Below are 14,684 nucleotides of genomic sequence, written 5' to 3'. Positions count from 1 at the left end.
TTAATGACAATAGTACTATAATGTCTATAAATTAAAAATAGACTTCTTCTCAGTCTACGATAAATTATATTTATTAACATAGTGATTAAATTCTCTTTGATAAGTTATATTCTTTGAATTGTAGAAATAGTACTTAAGTAGTGCACAATTTATTTATATTTAAATAAATACTTCATCCACCTTAATTTGTAGTAATGTATACGATTAAAATATGATTTAAGGTAAATTTACTATCCATCTAATATTCAGTGGTAAACAAATAATACTTAATACCGAAATTTTAACCTATTTCAAAGCTGTGTTTTCGTAATAAGAAAAAACTAAAATGAATTTAGTAAGAAGAACAGCAGTGCCGCTGTGTCGTGCTTTTTCAAATACACCTGTGCGGCTTTGTGCTGTACCACCTAAACGTCCATCGAAAAAATATTTTGGACCCATTACATGGAAGTCCATGTCGATAACTGCGTTAGTTGGCGGCGGACTAACAGCTTTCTTGTTATATGTGAGGAAAGAAAAACATGAAGCTATAGATCGCGAAAGGAAGCGACAATTAGGAAAAGCAAAAATCGGTGGAGCATTTGAACTAGTTGATTCTGAGGTAATAATATTATTAACAAACTTTTTTTACAGCTTAGTATTACTAAATTCTTTAGACTAAATTTCCCGAAAACATAGAGAATAAGGAAAAATAATGATACAAGATATTATGTTTTAATTAATTTTGATATAAAATATTCTTGAATTTATTTAAGTCTGCTTTTAAACGTTGTGCCAACAAACAATTAAATACTAATTACAGATATAATTTTCAGGGTAAATTAGTTAAAAGCACTGATTTCTTAGGAAAGTGGCTTTTAATATACTTTGGATTTACACATTGTCCTGATATATGCCCAGATGAGTTAGAAAAACTTGCTGAGGTTGTAGACAAACACGGTAAGAATATTATTGAATGGATAACTTGGTTTCTTTTATTATTATTGTACTATTTAAAAGTAACTAACAGACTAATTGCAATATATTTCATGCAACTTTGCTCATTGAACCTGTAAACACTTACACTGCTTGCCCTAGAATAATCTGTATATCTGTGTTGCATCATTCATACCTTAATGTTACAGTTTAATTGTATGTATCTAATATATAAAATTCTCATGTCACCGTATTTGTAGTTAAACTCCTTCGAAACAACTTCACCGATTCTCATGAAATGTTGAGTGCATATTGGGTAGGTCTGAGAATCGGACAACATCTATTTTTCATCCCCCTAAATGTTATGGGCACAATTTATTTTTTATTTATTTTTGACATATTTTCGAAAATATTTGTTTATGAGTCAGCATTAAAAAATACATACAACTTCAAATTTTCACCCATCTATGATCAACAGTTACTTTTGTATCGCGATTTTAATATCAGCAATACAACATTTGCTGGGTCAGCTAGTATATATATATATATAATTATGTGGTGTTTTAGCAGTTGGTGCTACACTAACACCACAACTCACAAGCCATATCCAATAGAAATGTTAAGAAAAATTCGCAACACTCACAACTCTGGCAACACTTGTTATTCCTATTGAGTTGCAAGACAATATTAGCAGCCTTGATCACAGCCACTTTAGTGTATACTAGATTGCTCTCACTTTTAAAATCTAAAAACACAGTATGGTACTTCAAGTGTAGACATAACATATTCTGATTTAGCAATTATTGTATTAGCTTAATGTAAATTTGCATTTGAACCTCAAAGAGTAATAACTAAAGTAATGTAAGAACTTGTTAAATTCTTACAGATAATACACCTTCATCACCTCCTCTGCAACCTATTTTCATATCGGTTGACCCCCAGAGAGATACACCTGAGCTTGTTGGAAAGTAAGTATAGAATACCTATATAATATTTATCAATTTTTTTACTATCATATGTTCAGAGAGGTGCTCTGCTGTAACACAATGATTTTTATATACTTATTAAATATTGTTATATTTTTTACGGATGGATTAGGTCCAGCAATATTTACAGTTTAAATGCACTTCCTTAAAGGCTGGCAACACACAAGTGATTCCTCTGGTGTTGCAAGTTAATGAGGGTGGTGAACCAATACATCAGATGACCCTCTCCATAGAAAAAAAACTTCATTTTGAATAGAAACCTGGGTCAGAATGTTAGGTAGAATGGTGTACCTATGTTCCTTATGGATTCCTTTTAGGATTTGTAGTGGCGATAAACTTCTGCATTACTGTAGGTTTTACTATGTTATGGATAAAAGAATTTATCTGTTATGACAGATAAAATTCAGCAGTAACATAGTACTTTATTTTCAAACTCTGTATTATTGCAATGTGATAGTGTGCAGGCTTTACCCGAAAAGAACAGGCAGCCAATGAAAAAAAAAAAAATTTTAAAGAAATCAATATTATGACTGTTCACAAAAATCTTCACCTTTTTGCTCTTAATAGTGATTTTCATTATTATAACACTAGAAATAAGGGATTGCTCTTAACTAATTCTAGAAGGCTTTATAAGATACATAACAGCTTTAAGGGTAAATGTAGACACTTCTATAATAAAGTCCCAGCCACTGTTCAGGCATTATCTATAAATAAATTTAAATGTTTTATAAAAAATGGCTCTGTCGTAAATCCTATTACTCCACTGCTGAATATCTAAATGATCGGACAGCCTGGGACTAGATTGTGATTATTTTATAGCGTACAATATTGTATATTTTTATTGAAAAGACCTCAAAAAAAATGCTAAGGAAGCGGTAATAGTATCTAGTAGTTATAAGAAATGACATAAAAAAGAATTCTAAAGGAATCAATTTTGAGAAAATAAATGCCTTGTATGCCTTTTAATGTTGGTGTGTTTTTATTATAAGCAATGCATACACTCCGAATCTTAATGTTTTCAATGGTGAACAACTATAGTAATATATTTAAGTAGGTAGTATAATTTTTGTTCAACTATAGTCAAAAAAGAAGGAGCTTATCAACACAAGTCTATATTTCTTTTCAACCTCTATCCTTAAATTTAATCCTTCTCTATTCTTAAATCTTATCAATATATCAAAGTGTTGAAGTTCTTGTATGGAAATCCCACCATGTCAGTCCTGTAGTGTACTGACATCTAGTCTTAACAGAGTATGTGTCAACTATTATTGTCACTGTCACAACATCAACAGTGACATTAACAGTGTGACATTGAGTGCTATATAAGGAATGCACTGTACAGCGGAGGGCCAGTTCTAATCGGTTATTGGTTGCGTGTGGACGTGTCCGGGTGTAGTGCTGCAAAGTAAAGATTAGTTGTTTCACTCGTGAGCAAACGATGAACATTACAAGCCCGTCTCTAGGATCAAATGGGGAGTCAAACAAGGTGATGTCACATGTTCGAAGCTGTTCACTGTTGCTTTGGAAGATGACTATGTTTCTGGACTGGAACTGACTGGCTATCAATATCAACAGCATATATATTACTCACCTTAGAATCGCAGACAATATTGTGATCATGACTGAGACCATGGAAGACTTGCTCAATGGCGCAATACCTTAGGAGTATGTCTCAAAATGAACATCAACAAGACAAATATCAGTCAATTTCACAAACACTCATTATAACATAATAAAACATTCTGCCTTCAGTTTTGATATACAAACCTTACCAAATAAAGCAAAACATGATATATGTATATAAATACTGTTGTAGCACACAATACTTTTAGTAGAAATAGTTTTGGAGAATTATTTTATTATTGAAGAGGGAACTCTTTACCCTTTATTTTATTGTTGCCTGAAATGAGATTTGTTTTACAGGTATTGCAAGGAATTTACGCCGAGATTGTTAGGTTTGACGGGCACCAAGGAGCAAGTGGCGCAAGCCTGCAAGTCATATCGGGTTTATTTCAGCGCGGGTCCCCAAGATGGAGACGATGATTATATTGTAAGTCTTTTGTTTACTATTCTTTTGGATGTAACTTTAACGTGTAAGAGTATTTTATGTAGTTTTTTAAGGATTATGAGGACAAACGACAAAGGAGTGTACGGATGCCATACTCGGTCAAAGACCTTCGCTATCCATACCATGGTATAACAACATGACGAAGAAGAGCCTCGAAATACATCTTATATTTTACCTCCCGAAGTGAAAGATGCTACCTTTGAAGACATTAACAATGATATTTTAGATGGTATATCAATGCAAGATATCTTTCCTAAATTGATGTCCTATGAAGATCTTGTAAACATGGATTTAAAAAGTGAATTCTATGGCGCTATGAGTCAATCTGATGATAAGTCTGATTCAAAATCAACAGATGGTACAATAATATTCTGCGCCTTGTATTCTCTTTCGTGACAGTTGGGTCATGTGATTGGCCTAAGAATACGTCATCAGTTGCGATGACTGTTCTCAAACTATAGACTTGCTATAGATGTGAGCGAGTGTGTCCCGTACATGACGTCAAAATGTAAGAGCGGCTCGAAATTTAAAATTGTACTACTTCAAATTTTGTACTACTATGTCGCGGTAGTCGCGTGACGCGCTCTCACTACTCAACTACTCAGTAGTCAATTTGGTCAGTACTCACTCTGTAACACTATAGTGTGTAGTTGTGTACTGTGAGAGAGTGAGGGAGCGAGTGGCATGCTACAAAACAATTAAAACATATGCACAATAAATAAATAACGAAAAATTAAATTTTGTTAAATGGAATATCTTATTTTTCGTAATACATTAAAATCACAGTTTATTAAATAAATTTTTTATTATATATTTACCTAAAATTAAAGTTATATATTTTGTTATATTTTTTTATTTACCTACATAATAACATTACTATGTCGTTCGTTCCGGCTGCAATAACATCAAATGTCATATTTGTACTCGTAACTTCAAAAGTGTCGCCTCGCTCCAGTACGCCTCGCCTCATTTGAAGTAGGACATTTTACTGCCTCATTGCAAAAAAGAGGCTACTCTTACAAACTCATTTTCAAATCGTGTCCTACCCATCACTCAGAGCGACACGACAATAGCGGTGTAATGGCGAGCTGTCAGTATGACATATTATATCGTGACATAGTCTTAGGACGTAGTGGAAAGAGACTACGAGGCGGAGTATATTATTATACTATGATCCAGACCCCATGCCAAGCTTTTGAAAATCGTTCCATATCTGTGTTATAATAAGTTATGGACTAAAAAATGGACTATCCTCGGCTTTTATTTGATTTCATTTTTTTTTTCATTTCAAAATTCTTTATTAATAAAGGATAATACAACAGAAATGTACAGCGATTTTCGTTTTGAACATTCCTTCCTTGAACAGTCCTTCGGTCTGAGGCATATCTATTCGAATGAGTGGTAGAAGTTAATGTTGAAAAATAGATTTAAATTTCTCTTGTTGAGATGCAAATACGTTACAGTTACTTAATATAATAAAGTAATATAAAATTACTTTTAATTATGGAGATATAAATATATATAATTAAATCTATAGATCGTATTTTTAATTTCCTTAAATTAATCTTACAAAGCGATCAGAGATACAAAAATCTAATTAATTAATTGGAAAATATTTAATTTCGAAGTATTTGTCTATTTTTCGTCAAAAGCTCGTCAAACGTAATATTCTATAATACGGTGTTTGAATAATTTAATTTGATAAAAAAAATTATCTTTTAAAAAGTATTCTATAGAAATAACTTGTTTCCAATATTCATGTAATCGAATTTATCTTATCTTACTTATCAGGTGATTGTATTCTTTCAGGTTGACCACACAATTATTATTTACTTAGTAAACCCGGACGGAGAATTTGTTGACTACTACGGACAGAACAGAAATGCTAAAGACATCCATGACTCGATACGGATCAATATCCAGAAACATGAGGCGGCTAAAAAGGGTGCCTGGTTTTAAACTGGGATTGAAAGTTGAAATATGTTGATGCATTTAAGTGAGATTTAGAGTTAGGTCAATTGTTGAAATTAAATATTTATTGTATGAAGTAGTGTTTTAATATTCTCTGACGTTTAAAATAAATACATTATAAAATAGTAAAACATGTCTAAAAATAACTAAATTTTTACTTCGTATCATCATAAAAGCCTAAAGATTTCCACTGCTGGACAAAGGCCTCCCCGAAAGATCTCCACGGCGATCGCTCCTGCGCTACCCTCATCCAATGTTATCCGGCTCATCCGGATCCTCATCCAATAAGAACTTGACCAGATCATTGGTCAAAGAGAAAAACTTTTCAAGAAAATAATTTGCACTTAATAAGTATATTAATTGATTAATATTGTTTTTTTTTCATAAATTTATACGGTGCTTGAGTGAATTGCTTTTGTGTTTTTAGCACGTGCTATATTAGACGCATTTCATACATAAAAAAAACTACGTTTAAAAAAACCGACTTCAAAAACTGAAAAGTATCAAATAACTAAAAATTTAATTTAATACACCTCTTATGCAAACCTTTACCTTTAATATTAATAAAATACTATTATTTGTATGTGCTACATATTAGTAGGTTTTAAGTCAGTGCCAAGCCAAATGTAATAAACGTGACTTTGAGTGGGATTGTTTCGTCTAGAACAATTATTGCTATAATTTTCATATAAATGTTCATAAAGTGAAATCTACTGGGCCAAACAATGTAAAATTTTTATGGGACCAAAATATGGCATCTATTATAATAGAGAAATACGTAAATCGGATCATAAATCTCAGAGTAATCGGTGTACATACATAAAAAAACCGATCGAATTGATAACCTCCTCCTTTTTGAAGTCGGTTAAAAATGTGCACATGTTCCTATTTTACGCAACTACCTATGCGCCATACGTGCGAAATGGTGTATTAATGTACTTGGATATGAATAAATATTGCAAAACCAATCCTACTTTTATATATATGTGCGGTCACATTTAAAAGTAGAATTAGTTAATAAAATTAGGTATTATTATTAACAGTTTATTTTTTTAAATATAAAAAGTTATCAATGATTATAATATACGTACGTTAAACACCCACAAAACAAATAAAAGGTGATCATTGATCAACGTAACACACGTCACATTGTTTGTCACTGTCAAACTGTGAGCAAACTCACGTAATGTCAAAATATGTCGCAATCAGGGCAATAGTGTCACAATGCGCGCGAATGTAACATTTCTGATTTTCTGCTCCTCTTCAACTTAATATATCGAATAATATCATTGTAGTTTACATATTAATTGGACACAAATAAACTAAGTGTGAATAAAATCAATGTTCTGATCTGGCCAATGGACGCGGCGGTGCGTAGAGCTGGTATCAAAACCGATATTGTCAAAGGAGTTGTAGTCCTTCTGCATATTCATTTCCGCCAGGTTTCTGTATCTGTGGTAAAAAACAACTAATTTGAAAAAAAAATCATCATAAGTATAAATTATTATTTTAAAATACGGAATAGAAACCGTAGTGCAGAACAGTTGACGATAAACACCCGCGACTTCGCCCGAACAGATTTCATTTACGTAAATCGGACAAATCACACACATTTCTATTTTGAAATTATATTACGCGGAACCCTTACTGATTCCCTAAAATAAAAGCTTAACTTACTCCTACATGCAATTTGGTATAAGAAGCCGTTACGGAGATTAGTCCCAACAAACAAACAGACAGATTTTTTTTTGATTTGGTCTGATGGTACCTATAACAAAGTTCATTCACGTAGAAATGCTATAACTTTTCTCATGACAAACAGACACTTAAATTAATTTATTTAAAGAATAACGTACAGATTTACACCACTACTTTTGAATACCAAAAAACTGTAGAATAGTTTTAAGATCGTATGTTTTTGTTCTGGGTCGTAACAGTAAACTATTCAAAGATATCTGCCTAAAACAATGGACAAATTATTCACAATATAAGAATAGGTACTACTAGATAGATAGAGAAGTTGCGATTTATGAATAAAATAGGTAAAACTTGTATTTTTTGTGCGCAAAATTTGAGGGTAACCCAGATTTTTTTTCTGACGGAAAAGTGTTTATAATAAATTTTATACAGATTAAAAAATGAAATAGTAGGTAATCAGTTAAATGAAATGGCGGAGTCCCAGGAACATTTTACTCTTTCACTTAATAAATAGGTACTTAGTTATTGTATATAAGATATTTTTCAATATTACATCGTTCTTAGTGCAATAAACTGAACCATAACACACACATGCTTAATAGAATTATCCCTACAAAGGTAACTAAGTACCTACCTGCAAATTATATGAGAGTAAGTAAACAGAGCATTTTCAATTTAACCGAGTAATACAGTTTTGTTTTATAACAACAAAAAGGTTTTATCCCGCTGAAAATCCATTTACATTTTTGGAATGAATAAATGTGTCCCTAATCAGGACGAAAAAACATTAACTATTATCAAATTATTTAAAATTTACAATAATTTGGCAATAGGTATGTAGTAATATGCATTTTATCACTAAAATTATAATTTTGAAGGAAGCTGTAATCAATCACCTTACATTTGGCGTGTGCAAAAAAACCCAAGCGGACAGACACGTTGTTGTGTTCTAGACGAAGCTATCCCGCTCAAAGTCACGCGTGGAGAGTGGTACTTACTATTTGGATTGTCACCGACTTCAAAGCTATCAAAATGTAGCACATACAAATAATAGAATTTTATTAATATTAAAGGTAAAGGTGTATTATATTAAATTTTTAGTTCTTTGCTACTCAGTTTTTGAAGTCGGTTTTTTTAAACGTAGTTTATTTTTATTTTTTACTTTTTAGTGTCAGTTAATAATTATAATATAATGAACCTGAATGAAAACTCCTAAAAAGCTGTACACAAAAAACAATTATATTATCATCGAGGTGAACAAATATTTTCATAAAAAATGTTCATAAAATGACAACTACTGGGCCAAATTATGTAAAATTTTTATGGGACCAACTACTCTGCATCGAACTAAAGAGAATTACGTAATCGGTGTACATACATAACCATTTTGAATTATGTATTATGTTTGTATCGCATTTGTTGCTGTGTGGTGGGTAAATAATTGTAAAACTGTCATGTTTTTTTTTATGGAATACGAGGACAAACGAGCGTACGGGTCACCTGTTGTTAAGTGATCACCGCCGCCCACAATCTCTTGCAACACCAGAGGAATACCGGGAGCGTTGCCGGCCTTTAAGGAAGGTGTACGCGCTTTTTTTGAAGGTACCCATGTGGTATCGTCCCGGAAACACCGCACAAGGAAGCTCATTCCACAGCTTTGTAGTACGTGGAAGAAAGCTCCTTGAAAACCGCACTGTGGAGGACCGCCACACATCCAGATGGTGAGGATGATATCCTAACTTGTGGCGTGTCGTGCGAAGGTGGAATTCGGCGGCAGGAATCAGGTTAAACAGCTCTTCAGAACACTCCCCGTGATAAATGCGGTAGAAGACACACAATGAAGCGACGTCTCTACGCAACGCCAAGTGATCCAGCCGTTCACAGAGCAAGCAGCAGCAGGTCCCAGACAATTAGAGCTGCTCTGTGTTGCACGCGGTCAAATGGATCGAGCTGATACTGGGGTGCGCCAGACCAGAGATGACAGCAATACTCCATGTGTGGCCGGACCTGCGCTTTGTAGAGTGCTAGTATGTGGGCCGGCTTGAAGTATTGCCGTGCTCTATTAATGACGCCCAGTTTTTTTGAAGTCAATTTGGCTTTGCCTTCCAGATGACCACGAAATTGGCAATCGCTCGAGATTTCGAGACCCAGTATTCCGATACTAGGCGAGGCTTTGAGGGAAGTGTTGTCGAAGAGCGGTGATACGACAAATGGGGTTTTTTAGTGGTAAACGCGCAAACTTGAGTCTTCTGGGGGTTAAATTGGACAAGGTTCAATTTTCCCCATTCCGCGACCTTCTCAAGAGAGGACTCGATAGAAGACACAAGTTTCTCCCGGCACTGGTCGACGATTTCCCGAGAGAGACCTGCATGGCCCGTGTATATGGCATCACCAGTGCTGTCGTCTGCATAGCAATGAATGTTCGAGGTGTCCAACATATCATTGATATGCAGAAGAAACAGCGTGGGAGACAGCACACAGCCTTGGGGCACTCCAGAATTCACGGGCTTCGGGTTCGATCAATATCCGTCGACAACGACCTGTATGCTACGCCCAGTGAGGAAGCTGGAGGTCCACTTGCACAAGCTCTCGGGAAGCCCAAATGATGGAAGTTTGGAGAGGAGCGCCTTGTGCCATACACGATCAAAGGCCTTCGCTATATCCAGGCTAACTGCCAGGCCTTCCCCCTTGCTTTCAATAGTCGCAGCCCATCTTTGTGTCAGGTATACCAGAAGATCACCTGCCGACCGACCATGGCGAAACCGTAAGCCGTATTGTCGGTCGTTGATCAACTGGTGACCCTCTGGGTATACCAAGAGTTGACGGTTAATTATGCTCTCCGCTGCGCTCCATGATTTTGGAGAGCAGGGAGGTAATAGCAATAGGCCTGTAGTTTGCCGGATCCGAACTGTCTCCTTTTTTTTGGATTGAGTCAGGGACTACGCCTTTAGAATAAGAGTGCCGGAATAAACGCGTTAGCACCGGCGTCAACTCAGGAGCACACGTTCTAAGCACGATTGGAGAAATGCCATCCGGCCCGCTCGACTTCCTGACGTCCAACGAAAACAGAGCTCGCCTAACAGTTTTCTGTCTGACCTGTACTTCAGGCATAGAGCTCTGACACCGCGGGATGGTCGGCGGTGTTTTTCCGTTGTCGTCAAGAGTCGAGTTGGTGGCGAAAAGAGTGCACAAGAGATCGGCTTTCTCTTTTGCCGTATGGGCCAGGGTGTCATTCCTTATGTGCAACGGCGGCATGGACGGCTGGCTGAAGTTACCAAGAGCAGCATTCGACAACGACCAGAACTTGCGTGTTCCGGTCGGGTAACTGGAAAGCTGCTCGCCGATTTTGACGACGTGTTTTGACTTTGCACGGGCGATTTGCCGCTTCTGGAGGCACGGTTGTATTTCCTCTTAAGAACTGTGCAGTTCGGATCCTTTGTGCCCAGCGCCGCAACCCAAGTTCGATACGCCTGTTTTTTGCAGTCAGATGCTGCTTTAACTGACGCATCGAACCAGGGCTGTGATCTGCCACCGATGGGTACTACAGAGTTTGGTATAAAAATATCAATACCCTGTAGTATCACATCGGCTACTGCAACGGCGCAGGCACTAGGATCATCCGAAGGGAAACAAACCCTGCCCCAAGGGTAGGATGCAAAAAAGGAACGCATCCTATCCCAATCTGCTGACTTGTAGTGCCAAACGCGGCGGGTTGCTGGTGGTCTGCGACGTTGGCGTCGGATAGGCACTACACTCCTGACCAGGCAATGGTCGGACGTTCCGAGAGGGGCGTCGACAAAGACCTGGTAACCATCGGGATGTGTAGTCAGCAGAAGATCCACTAAGCATGTGGCTATCCACATCCGGGAGCCGCGTTGACGACTCAACCAATTGGGACAGACCATACGCCAATGCAAAATTATGCACAGATCGCCCTGCGTAGTCTGTGGTATATGATCTAAGCCATTCGGCATTGTGCCCGTTGAAATCACCCAAGACTACGATTTCAGCGGAGGGGATCTGTGCAAGTACGTCGTCAATTGCCGCTTGAACGCAGCCCATGAGATGATCGGTTTCTGCGTTACCACTATGGGACCTGTAGACACACGCATAGATGCGGACGCGGTCCTCTAAATCTACGCGGAGCCAGAGAGTGGACAGGTCCCTACCCTCAAAATTGCCGAGACGGCGACAGCAGATATCCTCCCTAACGTACACACATACCCCGGCATGAGGCAAAAAATTGTGCTCAATTTTGTACCCGGGGTACGTTAAATATGACGTATCGCTAGGTCGAGATATGAGAGAGAGACGTGTTGCCTTGTGTTTCCTTACTGAGGTAAGGAAACACAAGGCCGGCTGCGCCGTCTCAAGGTGGTGGTGGACGGCGTTTAATTTTTCAAGTTTTAGTACAGAAGATGAACAATAAATAGATTGAACCCCGCCAGAAATACTAAATGCTCCAATTGCCATAAAAAACAATCCAATATCGTTTTGAAAATTGTACATTCACCAATTGTTTTAAAAATTCAAGGATTTCTGCAATAATATTTTATTAATTTAAGTGTGTTGAAAAAGTCCGTATGAATCTCGTGAGTAACTTAGCTTACTTGTATAATCATATAATATTTTAATATGTAGAACACAGGTATTTATAAGTATTTTTAACCTTTTTACTAGGATGCAGCAACCAATTAGCAGCAACAGTTGAACAGCAAGCCAAGCCAGTGCCATTGCTACCAGTAGCAACTCGTGCACACAGACCAATGCGCCGTCGAAGTGAGCGTCTTCCGCTGTATAACAGACAAAACATTCATTCAAAAATAATTTTTAAATTAGATTTTTTTGTTTAAGCTTTTGACTGACTTACCTATATTATAGATTAGCACAAAAACGTTTTGTTATAGACAGCAGTAGATTAATACGAAAACATGTAGATAATCTGGTAGCATATCGACTCAATAAAAGTAAAAACTATTCCAAATAGCACTCACGTACTGTAACTGAGACTGCAGAGTGATTTATAGACACAATTTTATCTTTAAACGGTTTAGGGACGCGTAATAAAACCTTAGAAGTGACAAGAGTTCTCTTCTACATAATATAGGTATTGGGGACATAGCAGTGCACATAGTTCAACAGACAGATGGCCGTTGGGGCAGTAAAGTCCTCGAATGGCGATCACGTACAGGAAGACGTAGTGTTGGCAGGCCCCCTTACAAGATGGACTGACGATCTGGTCAAGATCGCCGGAATACGTTGGATGAGGGCAGCGCAGGACCGATCGTAGTAGAAATCTTTGGGGGAGGCCTTTGTCCAGCAGTGGACGTCTTCCGGATGATGATGATGCAAACATATAGGTAAACTGAATTTTATATGACCAAACGGGAAATCTGGTGTACACTTACGTAATGATGATCTATGATCAGCACGCACAAGGGTGTCCGCAGACAGGATATCCCGGGCACCAACTAGCAGCTCAAGTTCCAGCGGTATCTTCCCGCCTCCCACGTAATTTGCAGCACCCTCGGAACACAGCATTGGTCCCCCTTGAGCCACTACATATGGATCCCATGCTTTCTGATTGACAAATAAATATCATCCAGATAAAATTTGAACTAATACAAAATTGGCAACAATAACTAACAAATACGTGCATCTCTATATGCCATGCGCGACTGTACGTAGTGTTTAAATTCTCTTTGTTGCAATGGCAACGTGCAGTTCTATATGTCATGCGCGACTGAACGTAGTGTTTAAATTCTCTTTGTTGCAATCACAACGTGTAGCTCTAGATGTCAAGCGCGACTGAACGTAGTGTTTAAAGTCTCTTTGTTGCAATGGCAACGTGCAGCTCTCGATGTCATGCGCGACTGAACGTAGTGCTTAAATTCTCTTTGTTGCAATGGCAACGTGCAGCTCTAGATGTCATGCGCGACTGGACGTAGTGTATAAATTCTATAATGTCACGAGTGTCAAGGCGAATTAAAAAGAAACGGTACAACGAAAGCATCGCGCACGAACAACTTCCTATGATCTCGACAGCGAGAAAACTCTTGTAACTGGTTCAGAATAATCTTAGTGTCAGTAGCAATTCAAGGAACATACTGCATTGTATATCTAGTTAATGCTTATTTCTAGTTTGGGACATAGTTGTGTATTTTGGGGATCGGGACGCAGAAATTAATATTTATTATGCAAATAAAACATGATGAAATAGCATTGAGAAACTGAAGTGGCAGTTCGTAGGGCACATAGTTCGACGGACAGATGGCCGTTGGGACAGTGAAGTCCTCGAATGGCAACCACTTACCGGAAGACGCAGTGTTGAAAAGCCGATGGACCGACGATATGGTCAAGATCGCCGGAATACGTTGGATGAGGGCAGCGCAGGACCGATCATGGTGGAAATCTTTGTCAACAGTGGACATCTTCCGGCTGATGATGATGATAAAAACATGACGGTTCAACCTTAAACTACTCACATCAAAAAAGTCTAAGCAACATGCATGATATTACAAATTTACCATTTATATTAATTAATTTTTAAGGCTTCTGGCTGGTTGTAAAAAAAAACGATTATGTTTCGTTTTTTTCATAACATTAAATGAAAGGGAATTTGTTTGAATTTAAGTGCGTTTTTTGTGCGTTTGACGGCAAATGAAATGCAAAGAGCTGTAGGAATGTTGCAAGCGGGAAGTAATCAATCTCAGGTATCTCGCATATTTGTCGCCTTTGGCAGCGCTACAATAATACAAGGGAACCCGCTGAACAGCATTCAGGCCGTACAAGGAGTATATATGTGTTGATGTAAGTCCCCAAACTGTGCGAAATCGACTGGTATGAGTACGGCCAACGAGCTCGACGCCCAATTAGGTGCCCACCAATACGTCACGGGAATCGCGCTCGTCGAAATGAATGGTTTAGAGAACGTAGAACATGGACCCAAGAACAATGTTTTCCGATGAGTCGCGATTCGGGTTTAGGCCTGATACAAGAAGGGTGCGAGTGCACCGTTGGCCCGGAAATACTGAAAGGCTCAGATGCAC

General features: G+C 37.4%; 2 protein-coding genes across 2 annotated transcripts in view; one reads left to right on the top strand and one right to left on the bottom strand.

Moving 5' to 3' along the window:
- The first annotated feature begins 120 nt into the window (after window positions 1–120).
- Window positions 121–6,013, top strand: LOC126971681 (protein SCO1 homolog, mitochondrial). The gene is made up of 5 exons (XM_050818072.1): window positions 121–598; window positions 813–936; window positions 1,799–1,880; window positions 3,822–3,948; window positions 5,776–6,013. The coding sequence occupies exons 1-5, from the start codon at window positions 326–328 to the stop codon at window positions 5,923–5,925; spliced, it is 756 nt and encodes a 251-aa protein (XP_050674029.1). The 5' UTR covers window positions 121–325; the 3' UTR covers window positions 5,926–6,013.
- Window positions 5,983–14,684, bottom strand: part of LOC126971577 (uncharacterized) — a 41,966-nt gene continuing 33,264 nt past the window's right edge. The window contains exons 13-15 of the mRNA XM_050817888.1: window positions 13,044–13,215; window positions 12,305–12,428; window positions 5,983–7,389 (exon numbers count right to left, since the gene is read on the bottom strand). Coding sequence (XP_050673845.1) covers window positions 7,260–7,389; window positions 12,305–12,428; window positions 13,044–13,215 — 426 coding nt within the window. The 3' untranslated portion in view covers window positions 5,983–7,259. The remainder of the gene's footprint in view (window positions 7,390–12,304; window positions 12,429–13,043; window positions 13,216–14,684) is intronic.

Source organism: Leptidea sinapis, chromosome 24 (assembly GCF_905404315.1).
Source record: "Leptidea sinapis chromosome 24, ilLepSina1.1, whole genome shotgun sequence".
Classification (NCBI taxonomy): Eukaryota; Metazoa; Arthropoda; class Insecta; order Lepidoptera; family Pieridae; genus Leptidea; species Leptidea sinapis.
Note: the sequence above shows the minus strand (reverse complement) of the source record. Positions and strands in the feature narration are given on the sequence as shown.